The following is a 13758-nucleotide window of genomic DNA, read 5'->3' as shown; positions in this document are numbered from 1 at the left end:
TCCCAGATCTTTCCAGAAAGGAACTCTGGGGAGTGTCTGAGGTGACCTTAGGGGCAGGGGTGTCCCTCGGATGGGGATGGTAGTGCTCTGAAGGGATGGAGCAAAATGAGTTAGTCTTGGAGACTGGCTCAGTGTGAGAAGCCTGGTGGGATGGGGAAAGCCCAGTGGGGAAAGAACCTTCCTCGAGGGAGGGTCTTATGGGACTGCAGACCTGGAGGACTGGCCAGGCAGCTACAGAAAGTTTGAAAAACTACTCAAGGGGAGCCAACATAGACATCAACTTGCCTTGACTTTAACTTGTGCCCATAGATTAAATCAAAAACAACAAGATCTTCGGCCGCTAGTCCAAGCTGGGAGGGTGGGTATCTGTAATACCCCGGGTGAGAAAGATGCATGGGGACAGGTCAGTGGGAAATCCTAGTTCTGTTTGTATTCTCTTCTGTGTCTGCCCTGAAGAGACTGGAGAAGGAACTGACTCCTTGAGAAGGGTTGGGTAAAGATCTTGGTACGACTTCTTTAGAACCAGTGAGCTCTTGGGGCCTGTGTCCCGACAGACCGACTGTCACAGATTGGGCAAGATGGGAGTCATTCTCAGGCGGACGCCTGGCCCACGCCTGACTCTGAAGTGGGCAGGGTGGTTCAGCTCTTCACTGGGACTCTCTCTTTACAGGTACCTCAGAACCCTGAAGCCGAGAGGAGCCAGGCTAGATCCCCCAGAGAAGTCATGATTTTGGGAGATGCAGAGTCATCTGTGAGAACATCTTCGGGGAGCTCTCTCTGGGAACGCTCGTGGCTCTTGTGAGGAAAGGGCTGCGGGGCTTGGGTGGGTGGACGGCTGGGCTGCAGCTATGGACCGAGAGCTGGCCCAGGCCTGCATCCCTGCTGAGCCTGCCCAAGTGTGGCTTCTCCCACCATGGGCTCCTCGGTGTACATCACGGTGGAGCTGGCCATCGCTGTGCTGGCCATCCTGGGCAACGTGCTCGTGTGCTGGGCCGTGTGGATCAACAGTAACCTGCAGAACGTCACCAACTTCTTTGTGGTATCGCTGGCGGCGGCTGACATTGCGGTGGGTGTGCTCGCCATCCCCTTCGCTATCACCATCAGCACCGGCTTCTGCGCCGCCTGCCACGGCTGCCTCTTCTTCGCCTGTTTTGTCCTGGTCCTCACGCAGAGTTCCATCTTTAGCCTCTTGGCTATCGCCATCGACCGCTACATCGCCATCCGAATTCCACTCCGGTGAGCCAGGGGGTCCATCCGCACATAAGGCTCAGATCCGAGGGCACAGAGGGCAGGGCCCTGGGACTCCCGTCTGGGTCTTTACAGAGCTGGAGGTGGCCATGCCTGTCTGGCTTATCCCTATAAATCCAGGGCACTCCCCAGGTCTCATGCTGAGGCTGTCTGTAGGCAACCGAGTGTGGCTGCTATCAGACAAGGGTATCCCGGCTCTCCTACTACATGCTACTGCTGTGTGAGCTACTCTGCATACCTCTGTGTGTGATCCGCAGTGGGTGGGGAACGATGGGGAACCACAGAACCTCAGCTAGGAACCTGCCTCTGCCGCCACCAGCCTTTCCCCAGTGTGTACATTAGGAGGGTGACCCAGAAAGGGGAAGTGACTTGGCCAAATGCCACAGTGAGTCATTTGGACTTCTATGCAAATTATATTGCTCCTAGGTCTGAGAGGACTCTGCCTGTGTTAGGGCTGGCTACGCAAAGGGTTTTTTTTTTTTTTTCCTTATGGTGACCTTTCTGTGAAATGACTTCAGCCAAGTATGCGTAAGGATGTTCTTCCTGGAGTCCTCTTCTCAGCCCCTCTGCACTCCCGTCCCCCATAGATAACCCAGGCAGTGTATTACTCTCCCAGGGCCTCCTCCTCTGTGCCTTTCTACCAGAGCTCGGTCCTGTGGTCAGGGTGGCTGCAGTCCTTGAGGAAAGATTCCATAGTGGGGGGATTGGATGCATAGTCTCCTTAGTGAGTTTCTCTGCTCAAGCAGAGTTCCCGCCCACAGAGGAAGCATCAGCAACTTTGCTGTGGGCAGAGGGCATCCAGCAAGAAGAAGGACCAGACTAAGTGAGCTGTGACAATTCAGGGTTAGAGGCAAGAGAGCCCTTCGGGGTCATTTCCTTCCTCTCGTCTTCCGGATAGAAAAAGGAGGCTCCGAGAAAGGGGCCAGCTCTCTCACAGCCATCCAAGGGGTTGTAGCCCACCGCCACTGTGACCTCACTTCGAGGAGTGGTCCGCCTGGAGTGGCTCGGTCTCCAGGAAGGAATTGTCACACCGCCGTGGTTATAATCGGAGCCCTAGGGAAGAAGCAAGCACTCTCAAAAGGACGGAGCCTGTGCCTTGCGTTGCCTTAAAGACTCTGTCAAAGGGGACTTAAGCTGGGCATGGTAGCAAGCACGGCGCTTCTGTCCTCGAACTTGGCAAAAGCTAGAGTCTGAGAACGATGAATTCTAGGCTAGCCAGGAGTCTGCACTCAAACCCCCGTTCAAGGAAAAGAAAAACAATCAAAGAAAACAGCACACAAAGTGTAGGGGGGATTGGGGCCAGCTCTAAGAAGGGGCAGGGTTAAAGGTCGAACGTGGAGACATCCAGGTTCTTGCAGTGGAAGATTAGAACACAGAGGCCTGTTGGGAGTCTGCGTGTGAGTCTTTATGGGTCAGTGGCACCCACCCTGGGAGACAGGCTCGGTCTACGTAGAAGGACACCCGGGGAAAGCAGCAACTTAACATTCCCCATCTTCTAACTCCAAGCAGCAACATGTCAGGGAAGATCAGGATAGCTGTTCTCCATTTTAAGATTCCAGCTCTCCCCGACCTCTCCCTGTCTCTGTCTGCTCAGAATCGAGAGGCTGAATCCCTGAAATAGGAATGGGTCGTGTGACTACAGAGAGCGAGCAGCCCTATGCTGGGCCTGTTTTCTCACGGGTAACAAGGGAGCAAGTTTCGGTGTTGTTCCTCACCAAAGGTCCAGTAAGCGGGTAGGAATGATGAGGCAGGGCAGGGTAACGGGAAAGGATTCTGCTCTTTCGTGAGCTGGAGGCTTGAAGCCAACAGCCCATCCCTAAGTGTAGCTGCATCGCCGGACCTCTTGACCTCAGTTCCACTTGGACCTGGGGCCATCTGAGCTCTGAGTGAGGCCTTGCAAAGCACGGGCTGGTCTCGGGCAAGGATCCCATAGGTCTGAAGATGCCCACCGAGGAATCTCGTCTTCCCTATGGGCAGTTTTACAGCTGTCATCGTGTGTGAGTACAGGATGTCCTTTGATCGTTCCTGGTCCAGCAGATGTCAGGACCCTTGAGGGAGACCAGAGCCAGAAAAGGACATCTGTGTCTCCCAATCTGGACGGACTTTAGAGCCCTTCATGCTCCCTGACCTCTGAGCTCCTTCACTCTCCTGCCTCCGGAGGTTTCCCATTGTAGAGAATAAGGAGGTGTCTTGTATAGTGGCTCCTTAGGCATGATGGGGAGATGGGAGGACACCAGGGGACCAGGAATGAGGGATTTCTGGAAGGATCAGGGGACCGGGCATGAAGGGGATCTGGAGGGGCTTTCTAGCCTGGACTCACTTTTCCCCTTTCACATTCAGTCTCTTCTAAGGCTCAGTCTTTGATGGAGGCATAGTCCCAGGCTCTCACTGTGGACCAGGAATTCTTTCATTGTCGTCGTTGCAAAGAATTTTTAGCTTCAGGATACTCTGTCCCCTCCTTCCCGAGCGTACGCACCCTGTAGAACCTCGTGAGTAATAAAAACAGGTCAAAGGCAAAGATGGGATTCTATGCTTGCCAGGAAGACCGGCGTAAGAGACCAGGCTTCCTTTCCTGGGGGGTCCTTCACAGCACTGTCTCCAGGTCTCACACCGGCCTGTGGCATTCCCATTCCTAAGTAACGGGCCAAAGTACGCAAAGGCAGCCATTTGGTGGGAGACCTAAAGTCCTATAAAATACCTTTCTCTGATTCCCAAAGGGCAGGAGGGCCAGGCATATGCAGAGTGGCAGAGTACGTCTGTAGCGGGCCAGAGGTCTGGGTCTGTATCCCTATTACCACAGGCTTGGCCATAAGCCCCTACTGGACCAGAGGCACAGCTCAGAGGTAGAATCCTTGTTGCTCGACATATGTGAAACCTGGATTCCATTCTTCCCTCCACAATGATGCTCGTGAGGGTGCAGTGTGCCCTGGAGGAAGTCTTGCTATATGGGTGTCATGGGATCTGAATTGTCATGACGGTGTAAAGTGGGGGTGGGGTGGGCAGGTGTCAGAAGAGTAAAGGCCAAGCAAATATCCCACGGAAGGAGTGAGTGGACTTGTGGGTATGGAAGAGAGGTGGCCTGGCTCCTGAGTGCCAGGTATGATGTGCGGCTGATTAAGGCTGGTCTCTGTCTACCAAAGGAGTTCGAATTTCTCCTTTGGGGTGAGATGCTCTTCAATTCTTAGGTCATTGACCCCGTAAGATGACTTAGAAAGTCCTGCCTTCTCCTCCGTGTTGCAAAGATACCTGAAAACTCCAACTGGAATTGTGGGTATATTCTAGAGCCACCGGGTGAGGCCCCAGTACGGTTAATCAGGACTTTGGAGGGAAAGGCAACCTTTACAGGCTGGAGGGTGCAGGGATGTAGAAGCCACTTGAAAACAGGCACTGCCAGAAACTCTGACAGAAACATCCTACATCTCCGAGGCTCCCTGGAATGGTCCCACATCCTGCTAGGCAGCCCGGGCATCCTTCTAGTGACACCGAGTGTACTTATCTAGAAGGCCAGAATGAGACTGTGTTAGTCAGAAATACAAGCCTGGAATAGCTATAGTTTGTTTGAGATTCCATTTGAGCCTAGCCCTCGGGCTTCTGTTCCAGGACCTTGATTTCCCGATTCTCCCGCCTCTGTTTCCAGATGCTGGAAATATGAGCATGGGCTCCTATTTGGGGTGTGTGTGTGTGTGTGTGTGTGTGTGTGTGTGTGTGTGTGTGTGTGTACGCTCACATAATACATGCATGTGCTTAAACATGTCTCCTAAGCCCCTCTGTACTTTGCCAACGTAGGAAAGTACATCTAACATACTGGGTTCCGTCCCCATAAGGGACTTTCTTTCCAGACTGCTGTGGAAGAATTCCCCTTGTGGGTTCCCTGTCAGTAAAAGAAAACTGGACAAACCTGGGATTTCCATGGTGTATTCTCAGGAGCCGTCAGACCTGGGCTGTTGTCCCCAAGAACAGCTCATTAACTCAGACTTACTGAATTGGATCCCTTCTCCAAGAGTACCACCTTTCTAAATACCAGGGACAGAGAAACCTATCCTAAAAACAGTTCCAAAGTCACCAAAGTCGGAGACCCTACACCATCCCCAAGGTTCCTTCAGTCTCCTGGGCAGCTCGTTTCTCTGACCAGCAACTGAGTAGCCCTGATCTACCCTGAGTCACAGGGTGGCTCCCTGGGGTTTCCGTGCACTAAATTCAGCATTGCGCCCGTATGGGCAGTAGTGAACGGTTTAGAATTCTTAGTTTCGGTCCATAAATAAGGAAATTGAGGCCCAGAGAGGTGAAGTGACATAGCATTCCTTGTTCACAGGAATGTACCAGGACTAGGAACCAGGAAGGGTACGCTTGTCCCAGAAAAGATGTGACCACTAATGTAGCTTCCCCTCCCGTGAGGATCATGTAAAAGCACAATTGAGGGGTGCCTGGCACAAAGTATGTAAGTATTAGATGGGGTGGGGACCCCAGGACTTCACTTTTGAGCCTCCAGGCAAGCAGACACGCAGGGCTTGCTTTCTGGTGCTTGGTAGAGATAGTAAGTCTGGGACCCTCCTTCAGAGACCCTGTTGCAGGTGACCAAGGCCCCACCCGGTGGGGCCCACAAAGCTCCCGAGAAAAGAGATTCTGGATTGACCGGGCTGGAGTTGTGGCTCAGTGGTAGAAAGTTTGCCTGGGTTCGAGTTGCCCCTGGGCCTCAGAATGTCCACAGCAAGTCCCTGCTTCCCCTTGGGTCTCAGTTTCAGTTTCTCCAGCTCTAAAACAGAGGGACAGATTAGATAAATAGTTAGAAAGTACAGGGTTTTCCCCCCCTTTCTTAATTGACGACATGTAAAATGGAAGTTTTTTCCCTCCAAACACCCAGCCCACTTTGAGATCTAGCAACACTGGGTGTATGTCTGTCTCCTTCCTTCCTTCCTTCCCTTCCTTCCTTCTTTCCTCTCTCTCTCTCTCTCTCCCTCTCTCTCTCTCTTTCTTTCTTTTCCCCTCTCCTTTCTTTCTTTCTTTCTTTCTTTCTTTCTTTCCTTCCCTCCTTCCTTTCCTTCCTTCTTTTCTTTCTTTCTTTCCTTCCTTCCTTTCTTTTCTTCCTTCTATCCTTCCTTTCTGTCCCTTCTTCCTTTCCTTCCTTCCTTCCTTCCTTCCCTTCCTTCCTTCCTTCCTTCCTTCCTTCCCTTCCTTCCTTTCTTTCTTTTCTTCCTTCTTTTTCTTCCTTTCTTTCTTTTCTTCCTTCCATCCTTCCTTCCTTCTTTCTTTCATGATGAAGCTTCTACCTAGACCTTCACACATGGGAGGTAACTTACTTAATGCTGGGCAGGGGGCATACACATTACATGGTGACAAAGACAAGATAAACACACTCCAGCCTTCTTCCTACATCTGTTCACAGTGGGTACCCGAGTCTGCCACCCATAGGTCATAGCCTCTCTGTCGCTGCTTCGAGTCTGGAATCAAAAGGTGTATATGTTTACCTTGAAACCTACCGTTTGCCCCGTCCTCCAGCTGACAACGTGGAGATGAATTCAGGAGACTCCTACTCCAAGCAGGCTCCCAGCCCTGGAGGAGGCAAGAAACACTCCTCCAAGCTGTCTAACCTGAACTTGAAGATCCAAAGCTATACTGGGAGGGTGGTCTTGTGTTGCCAGACTCAAAACCATTAAACATAAGCTCACCCCTTAGGTGTTACCAAACCCCCGCTTTTATAAGTCGAGAAGACTAAAACAAAACGTTCTTTTACCAAAATGACGATGTATTTCCAGTGGAGTTGAGGCAAATTTCTAGTTGACAAATCAAGGCTCCCTCCCCATAACCCGGAATTGGCAATCAGCGCAAGAATATTTTCGTCTGGCCCTCAGGCAGATTACTGTCTTCTCTCCCACCTCGTTCAGTACCTCACGATTATTAAGATTTCCAGGAAAATGTCAATACACAATTGTCTCACTTCCACCCAGAGGATTGTTGGGTGGATTCGGAGGGGAGGTAATAGTTCATTAGATTTGGGGCTAACACTCCTCCTCCATGCCCTGGGCAGCCTCTTCTTGAGGACCAAAGGAAAATAAAAGGCATGGCGTGTTAAGTGCCTCGGGCCACTTATAGGTCTTATCTGGATAGTTCCATTCCCAGAACTCTGGATCTGCCCTACTCTTAAAGGAAAGTGTGCTCTACTAGGAACCAAGATTAACCATCACGGAAGTAGACTATGCCCCCCTAAGACCATCTATTTCTTTTGAGCCAAACTCAAATGGAGTCTCAAGACTATGTCCTAAGACTAACAACACCTGACCATTTGTGTGATGGGTTTCCGTGTCCTGGATGTCTGCTTCCAGTTAACCCCCTGCAGCTCTGAAACAGACAGTGCTCAGTGCCTCACTTAAAAGACTATACTAGGGTTGGGGATTTAGCTCAGTGGTAGAGCGCTTGCCTAGAAAGTGCAAGGCCCTGGGTTGGTCCTCAGCTCCGGAAAAAAAAAAAAGAAAGAAAAAAAAAAGACTATGCTACCCAGGCTGGGGGCGGGGGGAAGTGGCCCAAGACCCCACAGCCAGCACACGGGGACTACCGTGTGGGCTTCTGTGGGCTTCTCAGTCCTGCTAGACTCTGACTGAGCAAACCTCTAATGCCGGTCCTCTCTCCCCAGGTACAATGGCTTGGTGACAGGTATGAGGGCGAAGGGCATCATTGCAATTTGCTGGGTGCTGTCGTTTGCCATTGGCCTGACCCCCATGCTGGGCTGGAACAACTGCAGTCAGAAAGACGGGAACTCCACGAAGACCTGCGGCGAGGGCCGGGTGACCTGTCTGTTCGAGGACGTGGTGCCCATGAATTACATGGTTTACTACAACTTCTTTGCGTTCGTGTTACTGCCCCTTCTGCTCATGCTGGCCATCTACCTACGGATTTTTCTGGCGGCCCGGAGACAGCTGAAGCAGATGGAGAGCCAGCCCCTGCCAGGGGAGCGGACTCGGTCCACGCTGCAGAAGGAGGTCCACGCTGCCAAGTCCCTGGCCATCATCGTCGGGCTCTTTGCTCTGTGCTGGTTGCCGCTGCACATCATCAACTGTTTCACCTTCTTCTGCTCCACGTGCCGGCACGCCCCTCCGTGGCTCATGTACCTGGCCATCATCCTCTCCCACAGCAACTCCGTCGTCAACCCCTTCATCTACGCCTACAGGATCCGGGAGTTCCGCCAGACCTTCCGGAAGATCATCCGAACCCACGTCCTGAGGCGGCAGGAACCCTTCCAGGCAGGGGGTTCCAGTGCCTGGGCCCTGGCATCTCACAGCACTGAGGGAGAGCAGGTCAGCCTCCGCCTTAATGGCCACCCCCTGGGGGTATGGGCCAACGGCAGTGCCACCCATTCCGGACGGCGGCCCAATGGCTACACTCTGGGGCTGGGGGGTGGAGGGAGTGCCCAAGGCTCTCCTCGGGATGTGGAGCTTCCTACCCAGGAGCGCCAGGAAGGCCAAGAGCACCCTGGCCTAAGGGATCATCTGGTCCAGGCTAGAGTAGGAGCTTCCTCATGGTCTTCAGAGTTTGCCCCTTCCTGAGGGAAAGACATTTTAATATTTTTTGGTTGGCTGGACCAATCTCACTAAGGGAAGAGAAACCCATTGGGCGCCTGGCTCCCACTTTGAACTACAAAGAGGGGGCATGAAGTTGGAGCAGCATGAAGCCCAGTAAAAAAGGCCTGGGGTGGAGGAAGCAATGCTTCGTGCTACGGGGCCCTGTGTTAGGTCAGGGCTGCAGTAGCATCTGCAAAGGCAGGGCCCAGTTCCCCTGCTCCAGAAGCGTCCAAAAAGCTGTCTTGTCTCTCTAGAGCGGTTGTGGCTTAGAGGACTGGCCTGGCCCGATGCTAGAATATAGGAGCTTCAGACCTCCTGCTGTAGTACACTACTCTCCCCAGACTGCCTAGGGCTCAGGGAGCTGCTGGCCTAGAAGGGGCACTTGGCTATTTCTTTTTCAAGAAGATAAAAATGTGAGGAAACCCGTTCTATTTTATTGACTTCCCCCCTCCCCTGCCTGCTGGGTCTGTGGTCGATTCTGATGGGACCCCGGTCCCAAAGAATTGAAGGTGGTCTTCTTGGGCTAGCCCAAGCTACCATGCACTTAGTCACAGGGCTATCTCTGACCAACAAAGCTGGGCTGGAAGACAGCAACTATGAAGGGAAGGATTCCAGAGCATGGGCTCAGGTCCCATGAGAGAGATTAGAGATGTCAAGCCATGGACCTGAACCTGGGTAGTTCAGCGCTACCCTGTCCGAGGCCCTGACTACTGCCTTTCCTTCTGGAGGGACTTGTTTGTTTGTTTGTGGTTTTTTTTTTCCCCTGAGGTAAAATAAAATGAGCCACACTGTGTTTTAAATTTGCCCGTGCCAAGAATGACGTGTGAGTTCTTCCCTCAATCCCACACATAATGAGCTCTTGTTGATTGTAGGTATACGTACAGATGGACAAATCTGATCTGCAGACTGACAATCCTGGGGACTTTCCAGGGTCTTATTCTCCTGGTCGCAGCAGAATCCAGATGCCTGTGTGTTGGGGTGGGGTGGGTTGGCGTGGGGTGGTAGGCATACTTGCATTTCCTAAGGGAGGCCTCGTCATTCCTCACAGGCATCACAGAACGAGGGGGGACTGCGTGTTCAGTCACAGCTCCAGCGTCAATGACCTCCCTCCTGTCCTCAGAACTGAGAGCAAGAGGACCTAGCCCCACCCCCCTTGTTTCCTGCCACATGTCCTACAAGGAAGACCTGTCTCTAAGTCCTTTTACAGCTGTGTCCATCAGTCCTTCCCCTACTCCATTCCTTAGCCAAGAGGCTACAAAGGTCCTGGAAATAGATCTGGGCTGAGGCCAAGCTATCTTCCCTTTCTTCCAACAAAGAAACCTATGAGATGCACCCCTCACTCCAGGCTTGGCTTCTGGGCCCCTGCTGAAGGAGACACTGTTGTCTCACTGTGGTGGATGGGGGTGATGGTTTGGCATGGGCAGGGAGCCAGGGCAAATTCTGACAGGGCTTCTGAGGGCAGTGCAGTATCTCTTGGGCTGTCATTCAGGGAAAAGGATGTTAAAACTTCATGATCTCCACACAGCCTAAGGAGCCTTGTTTTACATGTGATTGACGAGCTCAGAGAGGCTAAGTTCTTGCCCTGGTTTACACAGCTAAGCAAGGGAAAGGGATGCATCTAAGACACCATGCCTTCATGCTGTTATAAATTAATTGATGGTGGACTCTCTCGACCAAGCCAAATCGCGTGGAATAATGTTTGCACCTTCAGTTTAAGAAACTCCAAGTTACTTCAAGTGTGGCAGGCCTTTAATCCCGGCGCTCAGGAGGCTCTGAGTCCTGGTCTACAGAGTGAGTTCCAGGACAGCCAGGGCTACACAGAGAAACCCTGTCTTGAATAAAGAGAGAAGGAAGGAAGGAAGGAAGGAAGGAAGGAAGGAAGGAAGGAAGGAAGGAAGGAAGGAAAAATAGATTACTTGGTCCACCTTCGAAAAAAGCGTTCCCATTACACAGAGACATGTACACACACACACACACACACACACACACACACACACACACACACACTGTCCTCTCTTTGGCCATTCCAGCAGCCAGAGGATTTTTTAGCAGAGAAGAACCATCTAGGACCTTTCTCGGCAGCAGATCTGAACCCTGAATGAACAGCCCCTGGTAGTTCTCCCCCACTGTTAGTCAACTAAGCATCTTATGCACAGTGGGGCCGAGAAGTGCCAATATGAACTCAGAGTGTACCCTAGTCCTCACATAGGTAGGCTCTGGGGTTAGGAGATCAGAATAAGGGATTTAGGAAGAACCTTCTGGAGACAGCTGTGATGCAAACCCTTTCAGTCAGCTGAGGCCCAGGCTTCCTTGAGTCTTCCGGATTCAATGTCCCATGCCCACTTGTACCCCATATAGGCTCTTCTGTGAGTGGAGAACTTTAGTGCGAGGACTAAACGCAAATAAACAAATACACGTCGTTCCCCCACCTGTAAGACTAAAAGTGTGCATAAATGGACATTTGCAAGTGGGCATGGTGAAATTGCCGACGTGACAGTGACAGAGCAGAGAGAAAAAGCAGAGTAGACGTGGCCAGCAGGGTAAACTTGATTAGGAAGTATAAACCAAGTGGCTTCTGCATCAAGTAAGAATGATAGAGAGACTTACCCGTTATCTGGACAGCCAGCCTGGGATCCTCCATGGAGACATCAATGGCTCTGCTGGGGGCAGAGGTCATCAATCTCTGGCTGCAACACAGGACAGCATCAGTCCTTGGCCGTCAGAACAGAAGGTCCGAGAGATTTTCCCGTGGAGGAGGAACTTGAACTGGCTTGCTTTAATGAGGCAGAGTAGAGCCGTTAACCCAATGTTATGGCAAACCCTGGCAGGGACGAGGCATAAAATGGTTCTCTGCCAACGTAGCGAGGTCCAGGGGGAGTTTATTGCTGCTTATCTGTTTTGGAGAAAGCCTCAACTGCTGTTACCAGAAGCTGGAATTTTGTCTATCAGGAGAGGCCTTTTTCTTTTTCTTTTTTTTTTTTTTTTTTTTCCGGGGCTGGGGACCGAACCCAGGACCTTGCGCTTCCTAGGCAAGCGCTCTACCCCTGAGCCAAATCCCCAACCCCCGAGGCCTTTTTCATTAAACACATTAAACGTCATATCCAGATCTCCCTGAGGGTTTGAGGACCATGGTCTAATCTATTAAGTATACCTGATTTGAAACAGACTAATTGATTTTAGGTACCCGCTTCAGCCTTAACCCTGACAACGTAGACGGAAGGCTAGAAGTTTATCGTCCCTGTAAATCAGCAGTTCTAAGCCTTCCCTTTAATATAGTTCCTCAGTTGTGGTGGCCACCCCCAACCTTAAAATTACTTTTGTTGCTACTTCATAACTATAATGTTGCTACTGTTACGAAGCAGGGTAAGTATTCTTGGAGACCGAGGTTTGCCCTAATGTGTTGCGGGCCACAGGTTGAGAACCGCTGTTGCGGATGGAACACTAAGGGTGACGAGACACACAGGACTACAAGCGTAGTTCTGAGCCCATTAAAGATTTCAGTCATTTATAAGGTGACTGCCATTAACCTGCATGTCTCACTGTCTTTTAACAGTTCACAAGTCAGTAGCTTGGGTAAGATTAGAATCCTGCAGCTTTATCCCTGTTACGTCTGAGCCTTAAAAAAGTCTGAATCGAAGATTCTTTAGCATCATTAAAATTAAATTTTAAACCATAAAATATAGTCTGTGGAGAGACTGGGGAGCCTTATTTTTCCCACTCCTTTCATAATGCACCTTTACAGGATATCAGACTCTTGTGTGACTCAGTTTATTCAAATGGCTAAGGCTTAGCAAATTAGCAAAGACAAAGAGGTTGGACAGACTTCTTCAAGTCAGTTCTTGCCTGAATGGACCTTAGGAATTTATAAACCTTAATCATGAGACGTGCTGTTCTAAGTCCTATTTTTATGAACAAGAATTGAACCTAAGTTGCATACACACACACACACACACACACACACACACACACACACACACACACACACACACATATATATATATATAATTTTGGAGCAAATTAAGATTACCTTTGAATAGGTTTTTTAACTATCAGTGCTTTTTGTTACAAGTTTTTGGTTAACTTTTTTGTTACAGATTTTACGGATTTTTTTTTTTTTCAAAACCACACTCAATGAATTTACAAATCCTGAGAAAGAGAAAACTTAAACAGTGGTCTTAAGAGATTTTTTTTTTAAAAGAAAACAAAACAGGAAGTGAAGGAGGCTTAGTGATAAAGAGATTTTTTTGAGACTGGAGAATAGAGAGGGCTTAGAGACAAAGGATTTTAAACCGGGTGGTAGCACATGCCTTTAATCCCAGCACTCGGGAGGCAGAGGCAGATGGATCTCTGAGTTTGAGGCCAACCTGATCTACAGAGTGAGTTCTAGGACAGCCAGGGATACACAAAATAAATAGATAAATGGATGAATAAAAATATTTGAGGGGATCATTTGCTTACGCAGTAGCAGAAGCTGTTACGATTTAATGCACGGGCAAGCGGCCACCTCAGCAGGCGCACATGCCCACAGCAAAGCAGGTAATGTACATTATAGCCCATAACATGCAAGTTCTGTTCAAGGGGCTCTCTGTCCCATCAAAACACCTTTTTTGAGGCAGGGTCTCACTATGTAGTTCTGGATGCTGGAATTTAGAGATCCACCCATCTCTGCCCCCTGAGGGCTAGGATCAAAGGCTGTACCAGCGAAGCCCAGCTCCAAAGGGCTTCATTCAAGCCTGCTCTGAGCACGCATCATCTACTGGGTTCCTGGCTGTCTCTGGTGCAAGAACGGCAGGTCCACAGGGAGGCCTGCCTTGAGCTGGATCTCAGCTTATCTCTACCCCCTGAGAGACGCTTCTTGGGCCCCTCCTTGCTCTTTTCCTTGGCAGGTCTGATAATCTACACCTTCATAGCACTCTCCATTTGCATGAGGAGCCTTACTTCCCTACGGGGAGACATC

At 50.6% G+C, this 13758-nt stretch overlaps 1 protein-coding gene across 1 annotated transcript; it reads left to right on the top strand.

Moving 5' to 3' along the window:
* The first annotated feature begins 670 nt into the window (after window positions 1–670).
* Adora2a (adenosine A2a receptor) lies at window positions 671–9606 on the top strand. The gene is made up of 2 exons (XM_032888942.1): window positions 671–1236; window positions 7877–9606. Exons 1-2 carry the CDS (start codon window positions 914–916, stop codon window positions 8784–8786), a joined length of 1233 nt encoding a protein of 410 aa, XP_032744833.1. The 5' UTR covers window positions 671–913; the 3' UTR covers window positions 8787–9606.
* Window positions 9607–13758: the final 4152 nt, after the last annotated feature.

Source organism: Rattus rattus, chromosome 18 (genome assembly GCF_011064425.1).
Source record: "Rattus rattus isolate New Zealand chromosome 18, Rrattus_CSIRO_v1, whole genome shotgun sequence".
Taxonomy (NCBI): domain Eukaryota; kingdom Metazoa; phylum Chordata; class Mammalia; order Rodentia; family Muridae; genus Rattus; species Rattus rattus.
Note: the sequence above shows the minus strand (reverse complement) of the source record. Positions and strands in the feature narration are given on the sequence as shown.